We start from the raw sequence: 27541 nt of genomic DNA on the forward strand, positions 1-27541 counted from the left end.
TCTACCTCCCATCCTACCCCCTATCCCCTCCTTTGTATCTACCTCCATATATACACACTATCTGCCCCCCCTCCTGTATCTCCCATCCTACCCCCTATCCCCTCCTTTGTATCTACCTCCCTATATACACACTATCTGCCCCCCCCCTCCCGTTGTCTCTACATCCAATCCTGACCCAATCCCTCCACCAGAACCTCTAGCTCCCATCTTACACCCAAACTCACCCCCCCCCCCCTCCTGTATCTCCCATCCTACCCCCTATATCTAACCCACCCCCCATTTACCTCTACCTCCCATACATACCTCTATCTCTCATATCCTACCCCTTACAACCCCCCCTCCCCCTATTTTAACATATAATTCAAACCTCTATCTCCCAAACTACCCCCTGTCTCACCCCCCTTACCCTACCTCATACCCTTACCTCTACGTCACATTCTGACTTATATATCCCATCCTACCCCTTCCTCCCCCCTCTCTAACCTCTACCTCTTATTCCTCCCCCCCTAACCTCTACCTCTTATTCCCCCCCCCCCCCCTAACCTCTACCTCTTATTCTTCCCCCCCTAACCTCTACCTCTTATTCCCTCCCCCCTAACCTCTACCTCTTATTCCCTCCCCCCCTAACCTCTACCTCTTATTCCTCCCCCCCCTAACCTCTACCTCTTATTCCTCCCCCCCTAACCTCTACCTCTTATTCCTCCCCCCCCTAACCTCTACCTCTTATTCCCTCCCCCCTAACCTATACCTCTTATTCCTCCCCCCCCCCCCCCTAACCTCTACCTCTTATTCCTCCCCCCTAACCTCTACCTCTTATTCCCCCCCCTTAACCTCTACCTCTTATTCCTCCCCCCCTAACCTCTACCTCTTATCCCCCCCCCTAACCTCTACCTTTTATTCCTCCCCCCCTAACCTCTACCTCTTAATCCTCCCCCCCTAACCTCTACCTCTTATCCCCCCCCCCTAACCTCTAACTCTTATTCCCCCCCTAACCTCTACCTCTTATTCCTCCCCCCCCTAACCTCTACCTCTTATTCCTCCCCCCTAACCTCTACCTCTTATTCCTCCCCCCTAACCTCTACCTCTTATTCCTCCCCCCTAACCTCTACCTCTTATTCCTCCCCCCCTAACCTCTACCTCTTACTCCTCCCCCCAACCTCTACCTCTTATTCCCCCCTAACCTCTACCTCTTATTCCTCCCCCCCCTAGCCTCTACCTCTTATTCATCCCCCCCCTAACATCTACCTCTTATTCCTCCCCCCCTAACCTCTACCTCTTATTTCTCCCCCCCCTAACCTCTACCTCTTATTCCTCCCCCCCTAACCTCTACCTCTTATTCCTCCCCCCTAACCTCTACCTCTTATTCCTCCCCCCCTAACCTCTACCTCTTATTCCTCCCCCCCTAACCTCTACCTCTTATTCCTCCCCCCCCTAACCTCTACCTCCTATTCCTCCCCCCCTAACCTCTACCTCTTATTCCCCCCCTAACCTCTACCTCTTATTCCTCCCCCCCTAACCTCTACCTCTTATTCCTCCCCCCCCCTAGCCTCTACCTCTTAATCCTCCCCCTAACCTCTACCTCTTATTCCTCCCCCCTAACCTCTACCTCTTATTCCTCCCCCCCCTAACCTCTACCTTTTATTCCCCCCCCCCCTAACCTCTACCTCTTATTCCTCCCCCCCCTAACCTCTACCTTTTATTCCTCCCCCCCCCCCTAACCTCTACCTCCCATCCTACCCCTTATTTCACTCTTGACAAGCACCCTCAATACGTAGAATACACTAATGGCATTTGTCGTTTTGCTTTTGTATTTTATAATTTTCTCTAATCGATGAAAAATCCCAGTCAAAGTCAAAAATTAATAATGTTCCCCTAACGTTGAGGGGGCCGAGCGCATAAACACAAAACTAGTCGTGGTGAACTTGTGAACTTGTGAACTCTGCTCATTTCGTTTGACGAAATTCACAAATGCACCATGTCCGTAATTATAAGCCTGCCAAACTTCCGTTGTGTTTTTGTGGAGGTGCATATTTGTGGTTGGAAATATTAAGTTCTGGTATACTCGATTTGGGTTCGTAAAGTTTTCCTTTCTGGCTGTAATTTTAAGTCCCATGTACGAGTACGCCATACCTATTCAGAGACTAATGGGTTTGTTTATTGATTGTATGTGGCTTGTGAAGAGAGCCGGTAGACTAATAGGAAAGTTGTTCTTCAGTACTGGTAACATAAAGGGGGAAAACTGTTCAGAATTTTTAATCTGCAGTTTTGTTCTTGAAATATATCTTTTCATAAAGCAGCAATACTGTATTATCTGATTTACAAAAGAAAAACAATCACTGATTTACATGGTTCTTACAAAATTAAGATTTTTAAGGCAAGTAGAGTTACTTTGAATCGAAAGTCGAGCGTAACCTACGCATCATGTGACGCCATGATGAACGGCGGGGATGTAGCTCAGTCGGTAGCGCGCTGGATTTGTATCCAGTTGGCCGCTGTCAGCGTGAGTTCGTCCCCACGTTCGGCGAGAGATTTATTTCTCAGAGTCAACTTTGTGTGCAGACTCTCCTCGGTGTCCGAACACCCCCGTGTGTACACGCAAGCACAAGACCAAGTGCGCACGAAAAAGATCCTGTAATCCATGTCAGAGTTCGGTGGGTTATAGAAACACGAAAATACCCAGCATGCTTCCTCCGAAAGCGGCGTATGGCTGCCTAAATGGCGGGGTAAAAACGGTCATACACGTAAAAGCCGTGGGAGTTTCAGCCCATAAACGAACAAACAAACGCCATGAACAAATTTGATTTGCAAAATGTACACAGAAAGTAAATTGCATGGATTGTAGCTCGTTTTTATTGATATTGAATGCATTTGTTTGGGTATTTTATCTGCTTTTCTACTTTGAATCTCCTTTGGAGCGTTACGCTGATCGCAGTGAGGTACCCAAAGTGTGACACTAGTCGTTACACATATTACGCCACGGAAAACACTCGCATTTCACAATGACAAACAATAAATGGAAAAATGGCAAGAAATGCATCAGTTTTTTTGGATAATATTTATTTAAACAAGCAAAGAGACACCACAATTCTTATCAACAACACAGAACGTGAAGTAAGTCGGCAAAGACGCTCCTATAATCTGCGTACCCGTTTTTGGTCGCCATTTGTGCTAGCATGTTCACAGCAAATGTTGATATTAATCATCACATTTATTGAATGGTCGTGGTATTTTCTTTGATTGTGGTGAGTTTACTATCTCTGTGTCGTGTACTGGGTGCTTTGTGGCCAGTTTCTCCTCTAGAATGTATTAACACTTGTGTCCGTGTGAGCTGACCTCCACTTGTCACCAGTAGCAAAGAACAACTCGGGAGAAAAAAAGCGAACTAAGGTTGAACGTTTTTTGATTCACATGTATCACCATTTGATCGATTATTCCATGAATCTGACAATGGCATCTACAGGGCAAGTGTCCAGCTCTCGTTCGAACACACCGCTGATTGGAGGCGCGGCTGGCGGTGTTGTTGTGTTGATTGCTCTTTGCGTGGTGATCGCCATCATCATCATAAGGTACCTGATGTTAATTAGTAAGCTACTAACATATAGCATTGTCCATGGTGTGTTAACAGCAAACACAAACGACTTGTACAACTTTGAATTTATATTGTCATGTGCTATACGTAGATGAAGTAATTATCATATCAACATGAGTTTTGGTGACGTAGTTTGACACCCGATAAAACAACTCTGCAAAATGTAGGGTTGTCCGGAACAGAAATGTGTGTATTTGCGGACAAAGAAGCTAAACTAAGATGGCAAATCAATCTTTCATCTTAAAGCGAATAGAATACCTATCATCAGAACAGTAGTATTGCAGATATGTTTGGGCAAAAAGCACTCCTTTGTGTGGAATGTATCTATACTTATATTTTGTAAAATGTAGATACTGTATTGATGTGTGCAACGATTTAGTTTTCTCTACTTCTACTTCTATGTCTCCTTTCTGTGTTTGCGTCGATTGTATTTACATATTTTCACTGTTTGAATATGAACCCTTTGACTCGTTCTTTGATTATCTAATGTAACGTTTTATTTATCATTAACAGTGTATTTACATATTTTCACTGTTTGAATATGAACCCTTTGACTCGTTCTTTGATTATCTAATGTAACGTTTTATTTATCATTCACAAAACATACTGCGATTACAGGCGAAGAAAACAAAAACCGAAGGCCAGGTCAGCATACACAGAAAGTTCGTCGGAAACTGCTAACGGCAGCAGAGAGACAACACTGTCCTTTGATCCTGTCACAGGTAATCTTTCCCTGGTCTAGTTTGTGTGTGTGGATTGCTGTTAACTACATGATTTGTTGTGTTGTATTTATTCCTGGTAAGAAACTGAGATTATAGTAGTGAACTGTACTCATACAACTTTTTGCGTGCAGATTCTTCTGCCGAATTTGCACATTTGACGATTCTGCCTTATGTCTGAAACCTTTCTTTTAATGGATGCTAGTTTGGAAAAAATGAAGAAAGATAGCATAAAAACTCGTGACATGTTGCTGTGAACTTCCCAAAGTTCACACAATTGTTTCTTCATCATTTCATTGCAATGGCTCACTGCAACCCCAGTGCAAGACACTGCATATTGGGATTTATCCTACATACGTGAGAGATACACCCGTGAGATAATAATCGTTCAAATCACACGTGTGTATATCATGTAAATGAGGTCATGTCAAGCAAGTCTGGCAGGGACCTGTTTTTCCACTGCTTATGATGCCAAAGTCACCGAGACAAACGTCATTATAGAAACAAAAATTGCGCTCGCTAATTACCTTCGATGAATTTTTAGAACTAACACGTCACGCCACACTTTCAGAGTGACGTTTCTTTGCTTTGACGTAATAGATTGCACGAGGCTTTAGAAAAGATCGAGGTTCCAAAACAAGTGTCTTCAATTTAGCTGCCTCGACTACAGGAAATGTTCAGTAAAATACACGTAAAAGTACAGTATGTAGGATAAACAGAATACTACATGGCTTGCTGTGTCGTACCAGATGTACACTCGTTGCTTTTTCAAATAGTGAACAGCTCGCTTTCGCTCGCAGTTTAATATTTAAAAACACATCTCGTGTAAATCTGGTAGGACACAGCAAGCAATGTAGTATTCTCTATATTCACGATAAGTAAAGTACATGGTTGTTAGCATTGTACATTGAATTGACTGAGGTATGTTCACGACAAACAAAAAAATGTCCAACAGATTCCGAGGCTCCCAAACCCAGCAAACCCAGCGCAGCCGTAAAACCGATGGTGGCCAAGAAACCAAGTGGGGTAGTTAACCAAGAAGACTCAGGTCAAATTTACTACAACACCGCAGATGTTGCGGCACACTGGTCAGCAGTCCACGCCAGCACCGCAAGCAGCCCCAGCCTCTGCCCCAACACAAGGTCAGTGATTCCAGTAGCCTTTCCTCCTTCAAAACACAACTCAAAACATACCTGTTTCGTAAAGCCTTTACTTAGCCTCCTCTAGACTCTCCACAACTCTGTTTTTGCTTTGGAACTCTCAACCCTGTATGTACAGTATGGTCTCTCTGTCAATGGTATGATTGTGTGTGTGTGTGTGTGTGTGTGTGTGGTGTGTGTGTGTGTGTGTGGGGGGGTGTGTAACAAGTATTTGTCTCGTACGACCAGTTTGCTTCGTGCTTTGGTTGTTATTGTTTTATATCAGTTATTTGTATGCTTTGTGTTCTCGTTTAGTTTGTGCTTGTTTGTTTTAGACCCAGCTGACTACGACGAGGCGACTGAGGGCGATAACGTGTATTACAACAACGACGAAGACGTGTACGCCAGCTTCAAGGCGTCACAACCCAAGCTAGACGCCGTGCAGAAATACCTGGTGGACGCCCTGGCCTCGGGAAAACTGAAGGAGGAATTTTCTGTAAGTGATAAACTAGTGTGTACATAAACTTAGCTGGCAATGATTAGCAAAGCTCGCAAAAATATGTTTGTAACCATGTTGATCATGTTTTGCGACGTTGCTGATTCCGGAACTTTTGTTTATATCAGATTTTCGACCAAAAGAACGTGAGATCTGAGAGATCTGATATGGATTTATTCAGTTTAAAGTGCTACTAGATTAGCGCAAAGTTATAAACACAGTTTGCTGTACGAATGTTATCCCCGTAAATTCGGCGACAGTGTATTTGTGTGTGTGTGTGTCTACCTGTGTCTGTGTGTGTATTTATCTGTCTGTGTCTGTGTATGTCTCTGTGTGTCTGTGGCTGCGTGTTTTCTTCATGTGTGAGTGTGTGTTTATGTGTATCGTGATGTGTCTACGCCTGTCTGTGTCTATTTCAGACACTCGAGAGCATGCCTGAAGGTGTACCCCAGGAGGTCGCCCTGCTGAAAAAGAACTTCAAGAAGAACCGATTCGCTGCCATCCTGCCCTGTAAGCATTTTATAAACTGCTGCTGAAATGTAAAAATGCTTCAGAGAACATCCTTAGTATTTAGTGAGTCTTTCGAACAGTCAACATGTTGCTTTCTAACAATGACCGATACTTACAAAAATACCATTTATACCTAACAATTTTAGAAAGAAATAAAGCCAAACGTTGTCAATGAGAAATGCAAATGGACTAATCTTACATTCCAAACATATTCTTTCAGATGACCGCAACCTAGTCGTCCTGCGTGATGGATACTCCGAAGGAACGGCCACTGATTTTGTTAACGCGAGCTATGTTTCGGTGGGACATGCTACTTTCTTTTACTTATATGTTTAATCATTTCTTTTTATCAATCGTTTTAATTAATACCTCAACAATCGCTAATCACTCTAACACTCGATGTTAACTCAATGTCGTTTTATATGAATGCTAGTTTAGATAATGTTGTGAAGACATTGAAGTTAATTCGAAGAAGAAGACTTTTCTTTTTCTTTTTTACATTTCGTCAAGATATGACTAAATGTTTTAACATAGAGGGGGGGAATCGAGACGAGGGTCGTGGTGTGTGTGCGTGTGTGTCTGTGTGTGTGTGTAGAGCGATTCAGAGTAAACTACTAGCCCGATTTTTATGAAATTTTACATGAGAGTTCCTGGGTATGATATCCCCAGACAGTTTTTCATTTTTTTGATAAATGTCTTTTATGACGTCATATCCGGCTTTTTGTAAAAGTTGAGGCGGCACTGTCACACCTTCATTTTTCAATCAAATTGATTGAAATTTTGGCCAAGCAATCTTCGACAAAGGCCGGACTTCGGTATTGCATTTGAGCATGTAGGCTTAAAAATTAATTAATGACTTTGGTCATTAACAATCTGAAAATTGTAATTAAAATTATTTTTTTATAAAACAATCCAAAATTTTATTCTTCATCAAGTTCTGATTCCAAAAACATATAAATATGTTATATTCGGATTAAAAACAAGCTCTGAAAATTAAAAATTATGATTAAAATTAAATTTCCGAAATCTTTTTAAAAACACTTTCATCTTATTCCTTGTTGGTTCCTGATTCCAAAAACATATAGATATGATATGTTTGGATTAAAAACACGCTCACAAAGTTAAAACGAAGAGAGGTACAATAAAGCGTGCTTTGCAGCACAGCGCAACCGCTACCGCGCGCTCGTCACTTTCACTGCCTTTTGCACAAGCGGCGGACTACGGTCATTGTGAAAAAATGCAGTGCGTTCAGTTTCATTCTGTGAGTTCCACAGCTTGACTAAATGTAGTAATTTCGCCTTACGCGACTTGTTTTCTTCTTATTTACTTTGTGTGTGTGTGTGTGTGTGCATATTTGTATTATTTTAAAATTTTTAAATGTAGCTTTGTTTGTGTGTGTGTGTGTGTGTGTGTGTGTGTGTGTGTGTGTGTGTGTGTGTGTGTGTGTGTGTGTGTGTGTGTGTGTTGTTGCTGATGATCTTTGTGTGTGTATTACTTGTGACAGTCTAATCAGTCAAAGGCACAGTAAGCCTCCCGTAAACCATCACAGAGCTCCCCGAGCGTCTACATACAGTACAAGCATACTTCCATTTAAACGCTCACCGAACAGGAACATCCTGGCTGCTTTCTGTCGAGCGTGAAAAATTTTCAAAGAATTTATTTTCGTGGACTTGGCCCTTTACAACAATGGCGCCTCGTTTTGGTGCTGGACGGAAATCACGCCCGGACAGTAAGCCTCCCGTAAACCATCACAGATACTGTCAAGCTTTTACACACAGTACAAGCACCTTTCCATTTGAACGCTCACCAAACGGGAACATCCTAGGTGCCCTACGTAAAGAGCGAGCAATTTTTAAAGAATTAATTTTGCAGATTGTCTCGAACACTTTTTGGACCCATCCTGAACTCAGGTCAAAAACAAGTCGCGTAAGGCGAAAATACAACATTTAGTCAAGTAGCTGTCGAACTCACAGAATGAAATTGAACGCAATGCCATTTTTCAGCAAGACCGTATACTCGTAGCATCGTCAGTCCACCGCTCATGGCAAAGGCAGTGAAATTGACAAGAAGAGCGGGGTAGTAGTTGCGCTAAGAAGGATAGCACGCTTTTCTGTACCTCTCTTTGTTTTAACTTTCTGAGCGTGTTTTTAATCCAAACATATCATATCTATATGTTTTTGGAATCAGGAACCGACAAGGAATAAGATGAAAGTGTTTTTAAATTGATTTCGAAAATTTAATTTTGATAATAATTTTTATATATTTAATTTTCAGAGCTTGTTTTTAATCCAAATATAACATATTTATATGTTTTTGGAATCAGGAAATGATGGAGAATAAGATGAACGTAAATGTGGATCGTTTTATAATTTATTTATTTTTTTACAATTTTCAGATTTTTAATGACCAAAGTCATTAATTAATGTTTAAGCCAAAAAGCTGAAATGCAATACCGAAGTCCGGGCTTCGTCGAAGATTACTTGACCAAAATTTCAACCAATTTGGTTGAAAAATGAGGGCGTGACAGTGCCGCCTCAACTTTCACGAAAATCCGGATATGACGTCATCAAAGACATTTAACAAATAAATGAAAAAAAAAGTTCGGGGATTTCATACCCAGGAACTCTCATGTCAAATTTCATAAAGATCGGTCCAGTAGTTTAGTCTGAATCGCTCTACACACACACACAGACACACACGCACATACACCACGACCCTCGTCTCGATTCCCCCCTCTACGTTAAAACATTTAGTCAAAACTTGACTAAATGTAATGAGTTACTTCCCTTAAACTGGCGATAGCCGTGGATCGATGATAATCAGAAAGTTTTTGGACCGTGGTGCGTTTTTGCGCTAGACCTAACTTTTAAAATCTAAATAATAAATTGACAGCGTGTTTTCATCAAGACAAGATCAGTGCAATTCGAAGTTGTGAAAGTTTGAAAAAAGAAAAGCCCGGAAGCAGGGTCACGCAAGGGTCGTAGCAGACGACGGTTTATGCGGCATATCGCCGTTCCTCTCAACAGTCAAAAGCCATCGCTAGAGTTCTTGTGAACCACAGCCGTTTGTTTCGTGCATAAAAACGTGCTAGTGTAGATAAGCTGACATCGAGTCGCATTCAAATGACTAACTGACGACTACATTGTGAAAAGGGGAAACTGGATCACACGGGTTCACGATGGCTCAGGGGTAAGATAAACCACGCAAAAATAAATTCTTTGAAAATTGTTCGCTCTTTACGGAGGGCACCTAGGATGTTCTCAATCCGTGAGTGTTTAAATGAAAGGGTGTTTGTACTGTGTGTAAAAGCCTGACCGTATCTGTGATGGTTTACGGGAGGTCGCTTTAAACGCAAGGCTCATGGCTTCCGCACGTTTTCGTATTATGGACCTCAGTTATGGAATTCACTCCCCTTTCAATTACGTCACTCTCCATCCTTTTCATCTTTTAAGTCCAATTTGAAAACTCACTTGTTCCAACAACATTACGGATAGTTCCTTAGTATAGAGTCTGGGGATGTGAGATGTGCATGATGTGTTGTTTGAATCTGACAGTGATTGTATGAATTTTGTATACATGTATTGTTGTCACGCGCTTTGAACTTCTGATAAGGCATTTTATAAATGCCCGTTATTATTATTATTATTATTATTATTATTACGGTACCTTTAATCACACAATTTGTCACTGCAGGGTTACAAGTTGAACAAGCAGTTCATCGCTGCTCAAGGTAAAAACACTCGTTCATACTTTCATATACGTTCACACACACACACCCAAACACACACACACACACACACACACACTCACACACACACAAACACACACACACACACACACACACACACACACACACATACTCACACACACACACACTCACACACCCAAACACACACACACACTCACACACCCACACTTGACCCTAGGCATTAACCCAAGAGGCACATTTTGTTAATGTTACTGATTCGCAACATACTCTTGCACAGGCAATACAAACTGTGTTGTTCTTGCTCCCATGTCACAGGGCCAAGGGACAACACTGTGGGCGATCTCTGGCGCATGATCTGGCAGGAGCAGATAACACACGTTGTCATGCTCACCAACATTGAGGAAAGAGGAAAAGTGAGGCATTTTTTAATCTATTAATCTTCCGAATTTACTTTTAGATTTAGATTTAGTCATTATTTATTCATTCATCTTTATAAACATGTATTTTTGTATTCTTAATTCATTTCAGGCAGTAGTTGTCAAAAACGGGATTGACCACAGAAGACACATGCCCTATATCTATGTTGTCCCCTCTGTCAGCGTCCCATCAAATAAAAGAAATTGTATACAAGTGTCATCAAACTTGTATTTGTATATCTGTATGCATCGCACTTTTATTTGTGTATCTGTCTGTCAACTCAGACCCTTGTTGGCGTTTTAATGGTAAAGAAATCAGTTATGGCACTAAGCGGTTTAAAAAAAACAAAAGCAAGTCGCGTAAGGCAAAAATACAACATTTAGTCAAGCTCAGTCGAACTCACAGAATGAAACTGAACGCACTGCATTTTTCCGCAAGACCGTACACTCGTAGCATCGTCTGTCCACCGCTCGTGGCAAAGGCAGTGAAATTGACAATCCAGAAAAGCGTGGTAGCGGTTGCGCTGAGGAGGATAGCACGCTTTTCTGTATCTCTATTCTTTGTAACTTTCTAAACGTGTTTTAATCCAAACATATCATATCTATATGTTTTTGGAATCAGGAACGGACAAGGAATAAGATGAAATTGTTTTTAAATCGATTGCGGAAATTTAATTGTAATCATAATTTTTATATTTTTAAATTTCGGGGCTTGTTTTTAATCCGAATATAACATATTTATATGTTTTTGGAATCAGAAAATGATGACAAATAAGATGAAATTGTTTTTGGATCGTTTTATAAAACAATAGTTTTAATTACAATTTTCAGATTTTTAATGACCAAAGTCATTAATTAATTTTTAAGACTCCAAAATGAAATGCAATACCAAAGTCCGGCCTTTGTCGAAGATTGCCTGGCCAAAATTTCAATCAATTTTATTGAAAAATGAGGGTGTGACAGTGCCGCCTCAACTTTTACAAAAAGCCGGATATGACGTCATCAAAGACATCTGGGGATATCATACCCAGGAATTCTCATGTAAAATGTCATAAAGATCGGTCCAGTAGCGTACTCTGAATCGCTCTACACACACACACACACACACACACACACACACACACACACACACACACACACACACACACACACACACACACACACACACATACACCACGACCCTCGTCTCGATTCCCCCTCTATGTTAAACTGTATGTGCCAGTTTGGAAACTGCGAGTCAAATTTGTCTGTTCAAATCTATTTGCTCTGTTTATCCCATATATGGAATTGTAATAAACTGGTATCAGGTAATGACTAATTCTAGAACAGAGTGATGCAGTGTGTTATTCATTCTGTTAACCGGTTGTCCCATGTTAGCCCACAGATGAGCCCAGTGATACGGTGACGGGTGTGTGACTTGTTTTGTTAATGAATCGGTTGTCTAACGTTAGCCAACTGGTTATCAGAGTGATACAGTGTGCGATTAGTCCATATTACTTTTTATTAGCCCGACTTTGACCTGAGTGATACAGTGTTGTTAAAACAACCGGTTGTCTTATGTTAGCCCACAGATGAGCAGAGTGACACTGTGTGTGATTTGTTCTGTTAACCGGGTGTCTCATATGTTAATGCTAGCCCAAGTGCGAGCTGTACTGGCCGGAGGAGGAGGGCGGTGAGGACACCTTCGGCCCTGTGACAGTGACCACCACTCATGTCCAGTGCAGAGACGACTTCTTCATCAGGACATTCAGCGTCAAGAGAGCTGGGGTAAGCCAGAAAGTCAGCATTGTCTAGTTTTATTCTTTCACTACATTTAAATGTGTTTTGTTCGTTTGTGTGTTTTGCTCTTCTGTTTTCCCTAGTCTTATTTAGCGTGAAAGTTAGCTGGACGCCGACTGACAAAGATGGCTTTATTATGCCTACGTTACTTTCTCTCACCCTTTTTGTCATCTGTGTCAGATTTATTCTTTACACGTTACTCATATGCTTCATCATGCGGTTGAGAATGCTGTTGGTGTTTGATATGTGTAATTCGTCAACATATTTGACAGTAAACAGTCCTTGTGGCGTGTCAATTTCAGAGCGATGAGTCAAGGGAAGTCACCCAGTACCACTACGTGTCGTGGCCTGATCACGGTGCACCCACGACTACCTCCCTTGTCACCTTCTGGCGTTACGTCCACAACAGGACAAAGCCTGCAGACGGCGCTTCTGTTCCGCCTGTTCTCGTTCACTGCAGGTTTGCCTGATATTTTTCTTCCTTAAAACGACGTTAGTTACAGCAAGAAATCAACACTATTATTACACGTTAATGTTGTGACGTCACAAATTCACCAGTCACCAGTTTGTTGGTGAGCTACTTGTGCGCCAGGGTGCAGGTATTTCCAACGGTAAAAGCATACACTAAGTGGCGATGCCAGAGTATATTTTGTTTTAAATATCTGTAAAACTTAATTTGAATTCTGCACATGCAAAATTTTGAAATAGATGATTAAAATATCTGACTGCACAACACATGCAAGGGCATAGCTGAGATATATGTTGTCGTGGTTTTCCAGATGAACTATTACCACTGCTACACTCGAGTCACTTATTTCTAACCGTGTTGACTTACGTTCAGTAGCTCATACCTGCTCGAGCGCTAGCAAAAGTGGGACAATGACCCATTACACACACACACATTATGTGATCATATCGCCATAACAAGCTTTTTCGTCACAGTGCCGGTGTCGGAAGAACCGGAACCTACATCGGCCTTGAGATTGGCGTGGACATGGCAGTCAACGAAGGTCACATTAATGTCCTTGACCTTGTCAAACGCCTGCGCGAGGAACGCTGCTTGATGGTGCAGGCTGTTGTGAGTAATCACTTCAGTTCTTTACATCCAAGGAAAGCTTTAAGTTCATGATAGCTTGAAAGGCATAGACATGCCCGTGTAAGTGACGCGGATCACCATCTGCGATATTGGTAGGATTTTATGCTGGACAAGGCAAGTCCTGTTGTGCACAGGAAGCAGTCGGGGTGTTGATTTGTGTTATGTGGGTCTAAGTGGAGGGATGGTCTAAGGCCAACAACAAAATAATTGTCTGTTTACGGTATCCCGATCGACCCTATTTTTCGCGCGACCCTAGACTTTTTTTTGGCATTTGGAGGAAAAAACAACAACAACAAAAACACTTGAAAATATGTTTTTATGGAGAGAAAAAAAATCCCGACCTACCGACCCTATTGTTTTGGCCTATGTTACCGTAAGCAGACTTTTTTGTGTGCCTAATATCCCATTCCTAGGCAGATCTGAGTACGTGAACATCCCTGTTTAAACGGGGAGGTCTTTACCTTTGAAGTGGAACTTATAGTAGAGGTATTCTGACAAGAAATGTACTTTACACAAAACAAACTAGCATGGGAACCTTGATAATACCACGAATTAGAATAATGTGTTGCAGACAGAAACGACAGGACTACAAAGCTAACATAGTGCATGATGACACTAATCACGATGATATACGGAGAACAGAGCATTTTTAAACACAACAAAAATCATTTATATACAGGACCAGTACTTGTTCCTGCACAAAGCCCTGCTAGAGGCCTACACAGCGCACGGCACCAACGTTTCGGTGGATGAGTTTGATGCCATGTTCACTGGACACATCACCTCCGACAAGCCACATCCCCGTGTGGATAAAGAATTCCAGGTGATTTGAATGCCTACTAAAAACGTCTTTGGCTGTTTGTTCGTGTGTTTGTTTGTTTGTGTGATGTGTGTTTTATGTCGTTGATTATCTTTAAACAAATATTGAATCATGACTACTAGATGTGGAGCTTATAGTGATTCTAGCTTACGAACAGACGCGGAAGATCAATAACGTGTAAGGGATTAGATGGGGTAATCTTCCGGACCCACACAAATAAACACCAGTATCCTTTTCTTCTTCATTCCCAGACCCAGAGGTCTGGGTTATGCGGAGGCATTTGGCTGTGTGAACGGTGACATTCCGGAACCGGAACTAGTATCGAGGTTGACCATGGGCAGCGCCATTTTGTTGTGAAATACGTCATCAGTTTGTGTACACAGAAAGTTGTGACATCCGTCACCCTATGGGAGGGGTGAAGGCAACATCGGTCATCACTGAGTTTGTGTAACTCAGGAAGTTGTGAAATTGTTCAACAAAAACATTAGAGGTCGAATTGTGCAGGGTCAACCGTAACAAACTCAAACCGAGCCAGTCATACTTACAGTTAAAATTAATATTAAAATATTAAAAGTCCTACGGTTTTGAGCCATTAAGGACTTGAGTGTTTGTCCGCTTTCAGAAAGAGGAAAGAAAGAAACAAAAAATAAGGAGAGGAGGGCAGGGGGTGGGGTTGAGTTGATAATGCTCTGTGGAATTTGTTAAAATGAAAAGTAGTTAAGATGTTTCTTGGTAAGAATTATAAGTCTGTATTCTATATCTTGAATAACGGGTTTGTAAAATGATTATTTTATTTTATTCAAATCGAGTTAAAAAGTGGAACCTTTCAGGATCACCAATAAAACCAAATAGATGAGCAAGTAAGAGGAACACGAACAATAAATCTCAAAACTTTTTACAAATAAAAGGATTAAGATGTAAGCCACGAAGGCCGTGGTAATAAAAACAATATGTACAGTTTGGCGACTAGTGGGCCTAGGGTGAGGATATGTTGTCTAGAGGGTAGTCGCTAGAATCAGGAGGGATGGCGGGAGCCACTCGACCTCAAACTGAAACACGCTGATGTGATAATCTGGGCTTAGAGTTATACCCACAGCCCCATGTCCGAGTCCCTGACCAGTCGGCACAGCAGCAAGCTGTGTGACCAGCCTAGAGAACTGCTACTGCGCAAATAATCCTGGGGACTCAGACCATGGAGCTGCATATGGTCATATAAGGTTTTAAAGGTAATTCTATTTGTAGCGCATGGAGCGAAAATGTGTTAAAATGAATAGGGTTCTCCACAATGGCAGGACTTGTTAAAGATATAGTCATACTTACCTGTATTTGAGTGACTTATATACCGACATTTTTATTTCTTATTTTCAGCACAGGTGTAGGAAAAATCATGAACCAAAATGTTATTTATTTTCTAATTTAACATTTTTTTTACAAATGTGACCATGTTCTTTTAAACAAACAGTGACATTAAACATTGTTATGTTAAAAAAAAGAAAAAAGAAAAATAGCTTTTGTGCACAAATCAGAAAATACATTGTACATTTTACCTACAGGCCAAACCGTGAGTTTCTGTGGCAAAGCCCGACCGAGGCCAGCGGTAAAAATAGCCAGCGGGGCGATATCACTTTGTCCGCACGTCGCTGGGCATATCAGCGCAGTTCAACGTTGCCAGAGACCAAAGAAGCGCTTTACTCAGGTCGCAGCGCGCGGCGGCTCACTGGAGGAATGTTTGAAAACTATCTGTGCTCGACTGCGAGCAGACCACAGGCACATTACACCCAATAAAGTTTGGACTTGTACTGGCAGAGAGCGAATGCAAATTCTTGTAGGCATACACAGACGCAACATAGCATATACAGACAATAACACCCACAACACTTCAACAGCATATGAAAGGAATAAAAATAAATCCGCAAATCGCGCACAATACACCAGTTAGAAAAACAAGGAGTACCAAAGCGGCGTGCAGAAACTAAACTGACTCGGAGACTGAGAAGAAACATTTATCACACGATGTGGATAGCAAACATTAAAATAAAACAGATAAGTCAAGCAAAAAATAAACACAAATATCGAAAACACAATAAACAAAGGTAAAGAAAACAAAAAGAGATGCTTGCCGACAGTCAGTGTGTGTGTGCGTGGTTTGTGCGTCAGCGGGGTGTGTGTGTGTGTGCGTGCGCGTGCATGCGTGCGTAGGCTACGTTCTTGCGTGTGTGCGTTCGAATGAGAAAGAAGAGAGAGAGAGGATTGAAGAATGAGGTCACGCTCTCTGTCACATGAATACATATACACACACTGAAGGCTACCTCGGACACGAACACTTGCCAACAACTGTGGTTGGACATGCTTTTGAAATGGAATATTTTTTCGACATGATTTCTGGACATACGAATCCCGCTGTGTTGCCTACTGATGTTGCGAATGATGAAGGTTTTGAGTTGACTGACCTTGAGGAGGGATTGCATCAGGCGTTTATCGTCTCAAATTATATCCTTGCTACTTTTCAGGAGTCAACTATTGCCATTCATGGTAACTTGGATAGTCAATGTTTTTATTTGTTTGATTCCCATCAAAGAAACAGAAATGGTAACCATTCTTCAAATGGCGCTGCAGTTTTGATGTCATCAAGTTAATTCCTTTGCAGAATTGATTGATTTTCTCAAAAGCCATTATCAATGTGTTTATCAATTAACACCTGTTCATTTCTGTCCAACTGCAACATGCAATTCATTAACTTTTGACCCTAACCTTTAACACTTCCCAAAATAAATCTTTGGTGGACATTGCATCGACGCTGTTCATTTTGAATGAACATTTTTCTTGTTACTATATTATGTGTGTGTTCTACAGCGCCCGCGCGTGGGTGTATGTGTGTGTGTTCGTGTGGGCGCATGACTTTGGGGTTCACATGGTTTGTTTGTTTGTTTGTTTGTTTGTTTCAGACCCACACCCATATACACACATTTCACATTTAAACCATTTGTCGGCCCCCTGTCAATATTTATCGACTAAGTTCCTTTGTGTTGCATTGTTGTGCAAGATGACTGAGTGTGTGCAATAAACCACTTTGACCATTCACCTAAAAATTACATGAAGGAACGTCTGGGAACCTGCTGATTTGAATCAGCAAATTTTCTTGTCCATTCTAACACCATGTTCACGAAAGCTTTGCATTGGAGCACAAAGTAAAAAATTGTTTAAATCAATGTGCACGCAGATTGTGCCATACTCATTACTGTCTCGACCTGTGTAAAATGTCATACTTTGGTCAATAATACAAATAACATTTATGTATCGATCGATTCTGGTTAAAATGTCTTTATTTTTATGATTGAACGCACACAAACATGCACTATTTTGAAGTCTCGGCTGGCCCCTAAATTTGAATTTTTGTCGGACTCTGACGTCACATGGCTCAAAGAAGGGAAATCCAATGTTCAATTGATATATGACTTTAATTGGCAGACCCTGCAGCAAATGCTGACTCTGACACCCGCACACCGCCACGACACGGCCAGCCTGGAGGAAAACATGGCCAAAAACAGGAACCCTAGTATCCTGCCTTGTAAGTCTCTCTCTCTCTCTCTCTCTCTCTCTCTCTCTCTCTCTCTCTCTCTCTCTCTCTCTCTCTCTCTCTCTCTCTCTCTCTCTCTCTCTCTCTCTCTCTCTCTCTCTCTCTCAGTGGAGTTGTTTACGTGTGCTTTGAAAGACGCTGCCAAACCAATGGAAAGGGTGTTTAAAAATGACTCACCTTTAATCTCCGAAAACAACAAGTGGTTCGATTCTGAATGCCAAAAATTAAAAAGACAAACACGCAAGGCATTTCGGATGTACAAAAAGGAAAAGACAGGGCAAGAGAAAGACAGGTTAAAGGGGTTATACCTAACGGAGAGAAAGACAGGTTAAAGGGGTTATACCTAACGGAGAGAAAGTCATACTCCAAAGTGCTCGAACAGAAAAAAGACAGTCACAAACAAAATAGAGTGAATAGCCTGCTGTTGAATATTTCTGACTCTCATGCATTTTGGAAGGAGATAAAGAAATTCAGGAGGAAACGTAAACCCGCAGGAACTATTGACAACCAGGCATGGTATGACCATTTTAAGAAAGTACGATGATGATAGAAGGCATGTTCAAGAACATGACCCTACTGACACTGAAGAAGACTGACTGCGACATTCTTAACAGTGATATTACCGAAGAAGAAGTGAGGACTGCTTTAAATGGCTTAAAAAAAGGGGAGAGCAGTGGGACCAGATGGCGTTTTAAAATCTTTTGATGTTGTTTAACGACCGTTTTAGGACTGGTGACTGCCCTTCAGATTGGGCAAAGGCTATCGTTCAACCAATATTTAAGAAAGGTGATGATGAGAACCCTGACAATTATAGAGGCGTCTCTTTGTTAAGTTGTGTGAGCAAGTTGTATACCAGTATTATGACCGGCACGGTTGGCCTAGTGGTAAGGCGTCCGCCCCGTGATCGGGAGGTCGTGAGTTCGAACCCCGGCCGGGTCATACCTAAGACTTTAAAATTGGCAATCTAGTGGCTGCTCCGCCTGGCGTCTGGCATTATGGGGTTAGTGCTAGGACTGGTTGGTCCGGTGTCAGAATAATGTGACTGGGTGAGACATGAAGCCTGTGCTGCGACTTCTGTCTTGTGTGTGGCGCACGTTATATGTCAAAGCAGCACCGCCCTGATATGGCCCTTCGTGGTCGGCTGGGCGTTAAGCAAACAATTTTACACAAAAACAGTATTATGAATGCCCGTTTGTCAGCGTCGGCTGAGGAAAATAACATTCTCTCTGAGTCACAGGCGGGTTTTAGAAAAAGATTATTCCACAATTGACCACATGTTCACTCTTTATGCAGCAGTATCTGTTACCAAGCAGCTTCAACAACAACAACAAAAAGTTATATGTTGCTTTTGTGGACTTCCAAAAGGCGTTTGACACCGTTAAAAGGGATATTTTGTGGAATGTTTTATTAAAGATTGGTGTAAAAGGAAGAATGTTTAACATGCTTAGGGAAATGTATTCTTCCGTTCTTTCTTGCGTACGATGTAACTCTGGCAATACTGATTATTTTGAATGCCTACAAGGCCTGAAGCAGGGTTGTTTAGCGAGCCCAACGCTTTTTTTGTTTCTTATAAACGAGCTTGCCTCGGAAATAATATGTGAGGACAGACACGGAATTCAAATGCTTCCCGGTGAGATCGAACTGTTTCTTCTGATGTTCGCTGATGACATTGCACTGTTATCATCGTCCATAGTGGGTTTGCAAAACCAACTGAACATCTTATATAACGTTTCAAGGCGTCTCGGGTTAAGGCTAAACATGAATAAAACCAAAGTCGTTGTTTTTTTGAAACGGTGGTCATTTAGCCAAAAGTGAGAAATGGTTCTACGGAAACACGCAAGTATCAAGTGCTACCTCCTACAAGTATCTCGGTCTGACATTCACAACCCAAGCCCGTTTGAATCTCTCTTTCAATGACGCAATCACCAGAGCCAAACATGGTGTTATTGACATTTTTAAAGTCTTATGGAATAGAGGTTGCCACGACATGGACATATTTTTCAAATCATTTAATGCGCAAATTGTTCCCATCTTGCTCTATGGCTCAGAACTATGGGGATGTTTTGACTGTTCACAGATTGAAAAGGTTCACATGTATGCCTGTAAAAGACTACTCGGGATCTCGTCAAACAGTCCAAACCAGATGGTGTATGGGGAACTTGGAAGATGTACTTTGTCAATCCTAGCAAATATCCGAAGCCTAAAGTACTGGTTGAGACTGAACTGTATGCCGGACTCGAGATATGCAAAGATGTCATACATCATGTTAAAAAACGCAGTTGAAAGGGGAAAGCAGAATTGGGTCTCACAAGTTAAATGCCTCCTTTGCATGAATGGATTTGGAGAATGTGTGGTTGAACGGGTCTGTAGGTGGGGAATGTGTGTTTATTAGAACATTTCAACAACGTCTTCAAGACTGTTTTGAGCAAAGCTGGCACTGTAAACTTGAGACAAGTGTGAGATTTGATGTATACAGGATGTTTAAAGGAGAACTTGAAAAAGAAAAGTATCTGGGTGTCATTGAAAACCAGTACATACGCAAAATGTACACACAGTTCAGACTTGGCATTACACAATTGAAGGTAAATAAACTGCGCTATAATCCCGAGTGCGCTGAATCCAGAAATTGTACATTTTGTCAATCAACGGAAGAAAATGAAAACCACTTTCTGTTTAAATGCCCAGCTTACAATGCAATTCGTCAAAAGTACATTGGTGCTTGTTTTGACCTTGACCAGTTCTCCAACTCATCGTTGTGCATTTTACAGACTGACAACAAATTACGACTGCGATTGCATTGTCAAATTATCTGTTCTACGCGTTTAGACAAAGAGAAAATCAATTGTAAAATAGACTGGTGTGATCGTACAACCCAAAATCCTTGTCTTCATCTTACTGTATTTTTTTCTGTTTTTACTTTCTGTTCTATGTGTTGATTTTAAGTTGCCTTGCTTCCGGACGGTCAAGTCCACTTTGTTCACCTCCAAATTATTTTCTCCCCCTTGTACATACACATGTGTTTGATGCAATAAAAAAATCGCCTTCGCCTTCTTCTTCCTCTCTCTCTGCCTCTCTCTCTGTCTCTCTGTCTGTCTCTCTCTCTCTCTCTCTCTCTCTCTCTCTCTCTCTCTCTCTCTCTCTCTCTCTCTCTCTCTCTCTCTCTCTCTCTCTCTCTCTCTCTCTCTCAATCGTATGCACATTATTCATATTAGAGATAAAGTTATATACTTGTTTTAATTGCTTGTTATCCCTTTTCTCGCCTTTTATCATATACACATTTGGAGTTTAACTCGTTATGTTTGAACACTAGGTAAGAAATGTGACTGCTCCTGCAAACGGAATTGGCTCGTTCATCAAATTTACTTGATCTCTGCCAGTATTAGCCGCATGCAAAGACGCTAAGAGCAAAGCGTATCATGAAATATATGTTTCACAGTTAATATGTCTTTGTGACTGTTGCAGCGGAAGAGCATCTGGTCTACCTAACCGAACACGTGACAGGGCGGAACCAGTACATCAACGCTGTCTTCATGCCTGTGAGTGTCACACTCACACAGTTTCTTTATGTTCCTGGTCGTTTGCAGTATGTTGACATCGTCACAGTTAAATGCGTTTGAAATGACTTGGATTTATTTTTCATTTTGAAAAGTAATTAGTTTAAACTGTCTGGTTTATTTAAATTAAAACCTTTGTTTAAATCTTTATTTTGGAACGTTATTAGTCTTACTATTTCAAATTTCTCATTATATGTTAGTCTCAAAAGATGCCGATCGACTGCTTGTAGTCATAGTTTGGACCTAAGATATAAAGAACAATAAATGTCAGCTGGGACTAGATCGGTATTGTTTGTTTTAGACGTTCCGGGACCATCGGGGCGGCATAGTGACACAGCTACCTCTGCCCTCCACACTGGTCGACTTCTGGAGACTTGTCTACGGAAATGACGTCAGTGCAATTGTCTCCCTTAGCTCCCCCAACGAGGAACAGGAAGTCAAGGTACGTCAGGCGTTCTGTCCTTTTATTCGTTCTTGGTGTAGAGTAGGGGGCAAAACAAACGCACCTCATTCGCGCATACTGTTGCAAGTGATGTTTTCGTCACTTTCAAGTTGTTGTAAAATATGAATCAGATAAGGTAAACCAAAAAGATTCGTGGAGAATATTTTACTGGCTGTACGATTGATATTTTGTAATCGTTATCTTTTTTTTTGTTCACCTTTTTACATTTAGTCAAGTTTTGACTAAATGTTTTAACGAAGAGGGGGGGAATCGAGACGAGGGTGTGGTGTATGTGTGTGTGTGTGTCTGTCTGTCTGTCTGTGCGTGTGTGTGTAGAGCGATTCAGACTAAACTACTGGACCAATCTTTATGAAATTTTACATGAGAGTTCCTGCGAATGATATCCCCGGACGTTTTTTTTCTTTTTTTTCGATATCCGGCTTTTTGTAAAAGTTGAGGCAGCACTGTCACACCCACATTTTTCAATCAAATTGATTGAAATTTTGGCTAAGCAATCTTCGACAAAGGCCGGACTTCGGTATTGCATTTCAGCTTGGTGGCTTAAAAATTAATTAATGACTTTGGTCATTAAATATCTGAAAATTGAAAATAAAATAAAAATTATAAAACGATCCAAATTTACGTTCATCTTATTCTTTATCATGTTCTGATTCCAAAAACATATAAATATGTTATATTTGGATTCAAAACAAGCTCTGAAAATTAAAAATATAAAAATTATGATCAAAATTAAATTTTCGAAATCAATTTAAAAACAATTGCATCTTATTCCTTGTCGGTTTCTGATTCCAAAAACATATAGATATGATATGTTTGGATTAAAAACACGCTCAGAAACTTAAAACGAAGAGAGGTACAGTAAAGCGTGCTATGAAGCACAGCGCAACCGCTACCGCGCCAAACAGGCTCGTCACTTTCACTTCCTTTTGCACTTGCGGCGGACTACGTTCAGTTTCATTCTGTGAGTTCCACAGCTTGACTAAATGTAGTAATTTCGCCTTACGCGACTTGTTATAAATTGTGTTATTCTGTGTGGGGATCAGAGTCGTGATTGCTGGCAAACGTGTCACTTTGACACGCTACAAAAATCGTAAAAATTCATATTTTTCGACCAGGTAAAGACAGTTGTAGAGGATATTTGTCTCTCAACATTATTATTCAATTAGAATTATTCGCCAAACCGTTACATAATCAAAAACGTGATCATACATCACATAGTGTTAAAAAGGGTTGTTTGAGGAAAGCTCCTTTGCACGGAATCGACGTAAACATTTCTTTTAAAACCAGGTGCTATACGTAAGTTGCCTTGTTTCTGTTCTACACGAACATGCTATAACTAGAAACAAAACCCTGCGGGTTTTTTTAATGTTTTTTTTTTAAACAATGAACTGTAACATAGTGATACGTATGAGAGTACTATGAAGCCAAAAGCATACCCACCCACCCACCCCCCCCCCCCCCCTTCACTTACATACACACAACGACACGTGTCTAGGTTCTGTCCAAATGAATATTATGCTCAGTTTTGCATGATTTGGTTTACAAATAGATGAAATATGAGAACAACAAAAAGAGCTAAATAGATAAAGAATGTATTTGAAAGTGCCAACTAAGACATTAAATTATTCCAAATGTAGTGGCCTAACGCAACCACTTCTAAAGGATAGTTTCAGAGCCGCCTGTACAAGTAAAACAAAAGTAAGCAGACTCTGGATAATATTTATTTTCCAGCCCGTCTGTCAGTACTGGCCGACCAATGAAGGAAAATCACTCACATTCGGTCCTTACTTCGTCTACCTGACAAGCAAGACGGAACGCAGAGGGTCACAAGTCACTTCCTACAGTCTCAATCTGGGAAAGCAGGTCTGTCTCTCTCTCTGTCTCTCTCTGTCTGTCTCTCTCTGTCTGTATCTCTGTGTCTCTCTTCGCCTTACCGTATAACAGTTCATGTGCGTATTTAAACTGGCGAAGTTGAATCATCAAACACACTTTAGTCTTATTCAATATTTCCTATTACAGTGGATCTGCTAATAATTATTGTTAGACTGTAAACACCCTTTTCCTCTTTATTCAAACATTACTGTTGTTGCGTTTGTTGTTAAGTATTCTCTGTCATATAGTCATAAAAAAAATTCGGTAGATAAGTACGATGCATAAATGCTCATTTTCTAATGTGGCCAGGGAGTAAAATCTACCCGAGTGTTGGAACTGCTGCACTACAAGGGGTGGACAGGGAAGGTGGGGGGAAGCACCTCCGACATCCTGCATCTGATTGACACCCTGGTCACCTTGCAAGAGAAGACCAACACCGACCGTCTGCTGGTGCAGTGCAGGTCGGACAATTAGCTTATTTTACAATGCATAATATTTCCAGCTGTAGAGACATTTGTGTTTTTTGGTTGCTTGGTTTGCTGTTGTTGTTTATGGGCCTGCAGTAATTTCGGCTATGCTTTTTTTTTTTTTTTTTTTTTTTTTTTGGGGGGGGGGGGGGCGGTGTCTTCTATTTGCTAAAAGCCGAAATGTGTGAAGGATCGTTTTAGATTTGTGAAACATCACTTGCATTTGTGAAAACAAAAAATCCATCAATTTTGTTTGTTTGAAAATAGCTCATGCATTGTCATTGTTCTATCTGTTGGATGCTTACAATTTTGACCGTGCAGGGAACAACCAAAAATGAATCTTTATTTCAAATGAAAATTTTGAAATGATTGTGCTGTGCAGTGATGGAGTTGGGAAAAGCGGACTGTTCCTTGCCCTGTGTGACATCATCAACCGCATGACGTATGACCGTGAGGTTGACGTGTACATGACTGTCAGACACGTGCAGAGCGTCACACCAAAGGCTCTGTCGTCTGTTGTAAGTATACATGAATAGTGTCTCACCTTACAAAGCTAAAATGTTACCCGTGAAACTGTTATATTAGTGGAATTCTAATAATTGAACTATTATCATATTGCCATTCTTTATATTAAGAACATTATTATCTTTTTTGTATCCGCAGACGCAGTACCGCTACTGTTACGAAGTGGTACAGAACCGTGTCCGAGAGATGAGCGTATATGCCAATGCTCCTCAACGCTAAACATGGAAACCGCAAGACTTTTGCTCAGCTTTACCTGCAGTCTTCAAAGTTGTGAATACCGATTCTACGATGCTGTGATTTGAGCAAGCTTGGCTTGGCTAACTGCAGATGTGATGACTGGTGTGGTTCTACAGCTTCGAGAACAATAATCCAAAATGAATTCCACTGCAAGTGTCTGCCATTATTTCTGACAGGACAACGAGACATGTATGCAGATCTCCTGCTATACTACATCGCATAATACTGTACACGGCTGTTATGTAGTTTTCCATGTATTGTGCATTGTATTAAGACATTTGTGTTGCATGTTATAATTACGTTTCTCTTCTACTCTATTATTTATATTCGTTAGCATCTTGCCTGTGTAAAATCAAAATATTCCTCGAATCTCATATTCATGGGTGGGATTCTTCCGGTATATGCCGGAAACCCGGATTCGTAATGTCTGTGGTGACGTTTTTTTGGTTGTTAATTATACAAATCCTTCAGCGTCTGAGAGCCCCCAGACCCCCCTTTACATTTCTTCAGGATTCATGACATTTGTCAGTCCCACCCATGCATATTGTTCAGTCGATCAGTCAAATACAAAAATGTCCTCTCGTTCTGGTGTACATTGATTGAACCTTGTACTTGTCCTTTCGAAATCAATGGTAGATAAAAATGTCCTTCCCCACAAATCTGTATGCGTATAATTGGACTTGTTTGCAGAAAGTAATGTAATTTCTTAGCTAAAATACCTGTGCTTTTGGTTTTCTTCTTGTCGATAGATTGTACAGTTACCTGATAACTAGCTGTGTGTACTGTTTTACAGATTATTTTACGGCCCCTGTGACAGGTTATATACTTATGGCTAGTAGGATTTGTAGATATTACGTACTCTCAGTATATTGCAAATGCAAGGATTTCGGACAAGTGTGCACGAGCGCGTGCTGTGTGTGTGTGTGTGTGTGTGTGTGTGTGTGTGTGTGTGTGTGTGTGTGTGTGTGTTTTCCTTTTTTCTTCGTGTCTTTTTGTCGTTATTCTATTACATAAGACCTTCAGCAATACATGTATCAAGCTGCCGACGTTGTAAACAAGAATGTAAACAGTCCTTTGAGCAACATCTTTTAATAATCGTAGGCATATTATGTATCAATCAAAAGAATTAAAGGAATATTCCAAATTAATGTGTAATAACTGTAACCCCCACCCCCTTTTTCTCATGGTGTTATCTGCTTGTTTGTAAGTTTGTAAGTATGTAGTTGTTTTTTTACATTATTGATCACGACAACTTCACGATTCATGTTTATTATTTGCGATGTGTTTTAATGTTTGATTCAAGCATGGACTACTCTCCTACCATGTTCTGTCTGCATGGACACCAATCTTCCTTGTGTATAGTTGGCAGCCTGATTCAAATGTGCATGCCGATTCCGTCAGCTGTACAAAAACCAAGTGTGTTTTCTTTTTTCATTTGGTTTTTCGTTACTTTGCTTTTGTTAATTTCTTCATTTTTCAGCAACTTTAGTTTATAATGCAGGAGGGCGTTTTTCATTTTTATGTTTCTTGTTATGGATCTCATCACACATAATCTGATTGCCTCACTTGTGTCTTCTCCGCAAGCGGCAGAATTTTTTGCCAGAGAAGTATTTTTTCTGTTAATTTAGTGTTTGTCTGTCTGTGTACTTAAAAGACCGCTGGGTCAAAATATCTGTGAATGGAGTCTATTGTTTTGTCAATAACAAACGTTCTAACAACTTACCTTTCTTGTTGTTTGATTCTCATCACACATGTTTGTGTTTTCTTTGAAACAACTAATTTGTTTCTCACTTTTTTCGTTATGTTTATTTTGTAAGAACAGTTTAGGCTGAAAATTATATAATTGCTAAACGCATGTGAAACCTGGTGTCAAGTGACATGGTGTATAAGGCTGTGTGTGTAAGCTGATGCTCTAAAACTATAACGTTGAAAATCAGGGATCCATTTGCTATCGAGTTATTTGTATGACATAATATATGTTGACAAGTGGAGAGTTAAATGATCATGTTCTTCTGAATCATGCCATACTCATAGGGAAACTTTGCCTGGCAACATCTGCCTGAAATTGCCACAAGAATTACATGTGATGATACTGGGTTTTAAATAATAACAGCAAAACCATATGTTAAGATAAGATAAGAAAACTTTAATGTCCATTTTCATTTTACATAAACATGTTTGGAAGTATTTTCGTCCGTTAAAATTATGACCGTGGAAATTCGGAACTCTGACTATCCGATCATTACTGAAATTCATTTAATTATCCTAGTAATACACATTTCTGTAAGTAAACGAGACAAACATACAGTCGCGTTGGAAAAGGGAGGACCGTGGCCTCTGGAACAGGACGGACATACAATGGTTGCGTCTGAATTACCGTACAGTGATCGTGTTTGACTCGAGTGCTTCTGAAAATGTTTGAACTAAAAGATTTCAAAGACATATGCTTTAACACTAATCAAACATTGTATTCGTTTCAGTTTTGCTCTTACTATACGGGAGATATATAATATAAAATGTAACGTTAGCATCGCGTTGCTTCTGCTCAAATCCAATAAAGATACATAATAATA

At 40.7% G+C, this 27541-nt stretch overlaps 2 protein-coding genes across 2 annotated transcripts in view; both read left to right on the forward strand.

Moving 5' to 3' along the window:
* LOC138963948 (scavenger receptor class F member 1-like) overlaps nucleotides 1–4503 on the forward strand; it is a 20552-nt gene extending 16049 nt beyond the window's left edge. The window contains exons 6-7 of the mRNA XM_070335803.1: nucleotides 3461–3566; nucleotides 4443–4503. Of these exons, the coding sequence (XP_070191904.1) occupies nucleotides 3461–3566; nucleotides 4443–4503 (167 nt within the window). The remainder of the gene's footprint in view (nucleotides 1–3460; nucleotides 3567–4442) is intronic.
* Nucleotides 4208–27541, forward strand: LOC138963813 (receptor-type tyrosine-protein phosphatase kappa-like). Its single transcript, XM_070335666.1, has 18 exons — nucleotides 4208–4311; nucleotides 5264–5450; nucleotides 5783–5943; nucleotides 6363–6453; nucleotides 6674–6753; nucleotides 10147–10183; nucleotides 10478–10575; nucleotides 12214–12345; nucleotides 12660–12817; nucleotides 13300–13435; nucleotides 14133–14276; nucleotides 17742–17841; nucleotides 21313–21386; nucleotides 21706–21846; nucleotides 23599–23730; nucleotides 24049–24200; nucleotides 24589–24724; nucleotides 24870–27541. Exons 2-18 carry the CDS (start codon nucleotides 5381–5383, stop codon nucleotides 24948–24950), a joined length of 1923 nt encoding a protein of 640 aa, XP_070191767.1. The 5' UTR covers nucleotides 4208–4311; nucleotides 5264–5380; the 3' UTR covers nucleotides 24951–27541.

Source organism: Littorina saxatilis, linkage group LG4 (assembly GCF_037325665.1).
Source record: "Littorina saxatilis isolate snail1 linkage group LG4, US_GU_Lsax_2.0, whole genome shotgun sequence".
Taxonomy (NCBI): domain Eukaryota; kingdom Metazoa; phylum Mollusca; class Gastropoda; order Littorinimorpha; family Littorinidae; genus Littorina; species Littorina saxatilis.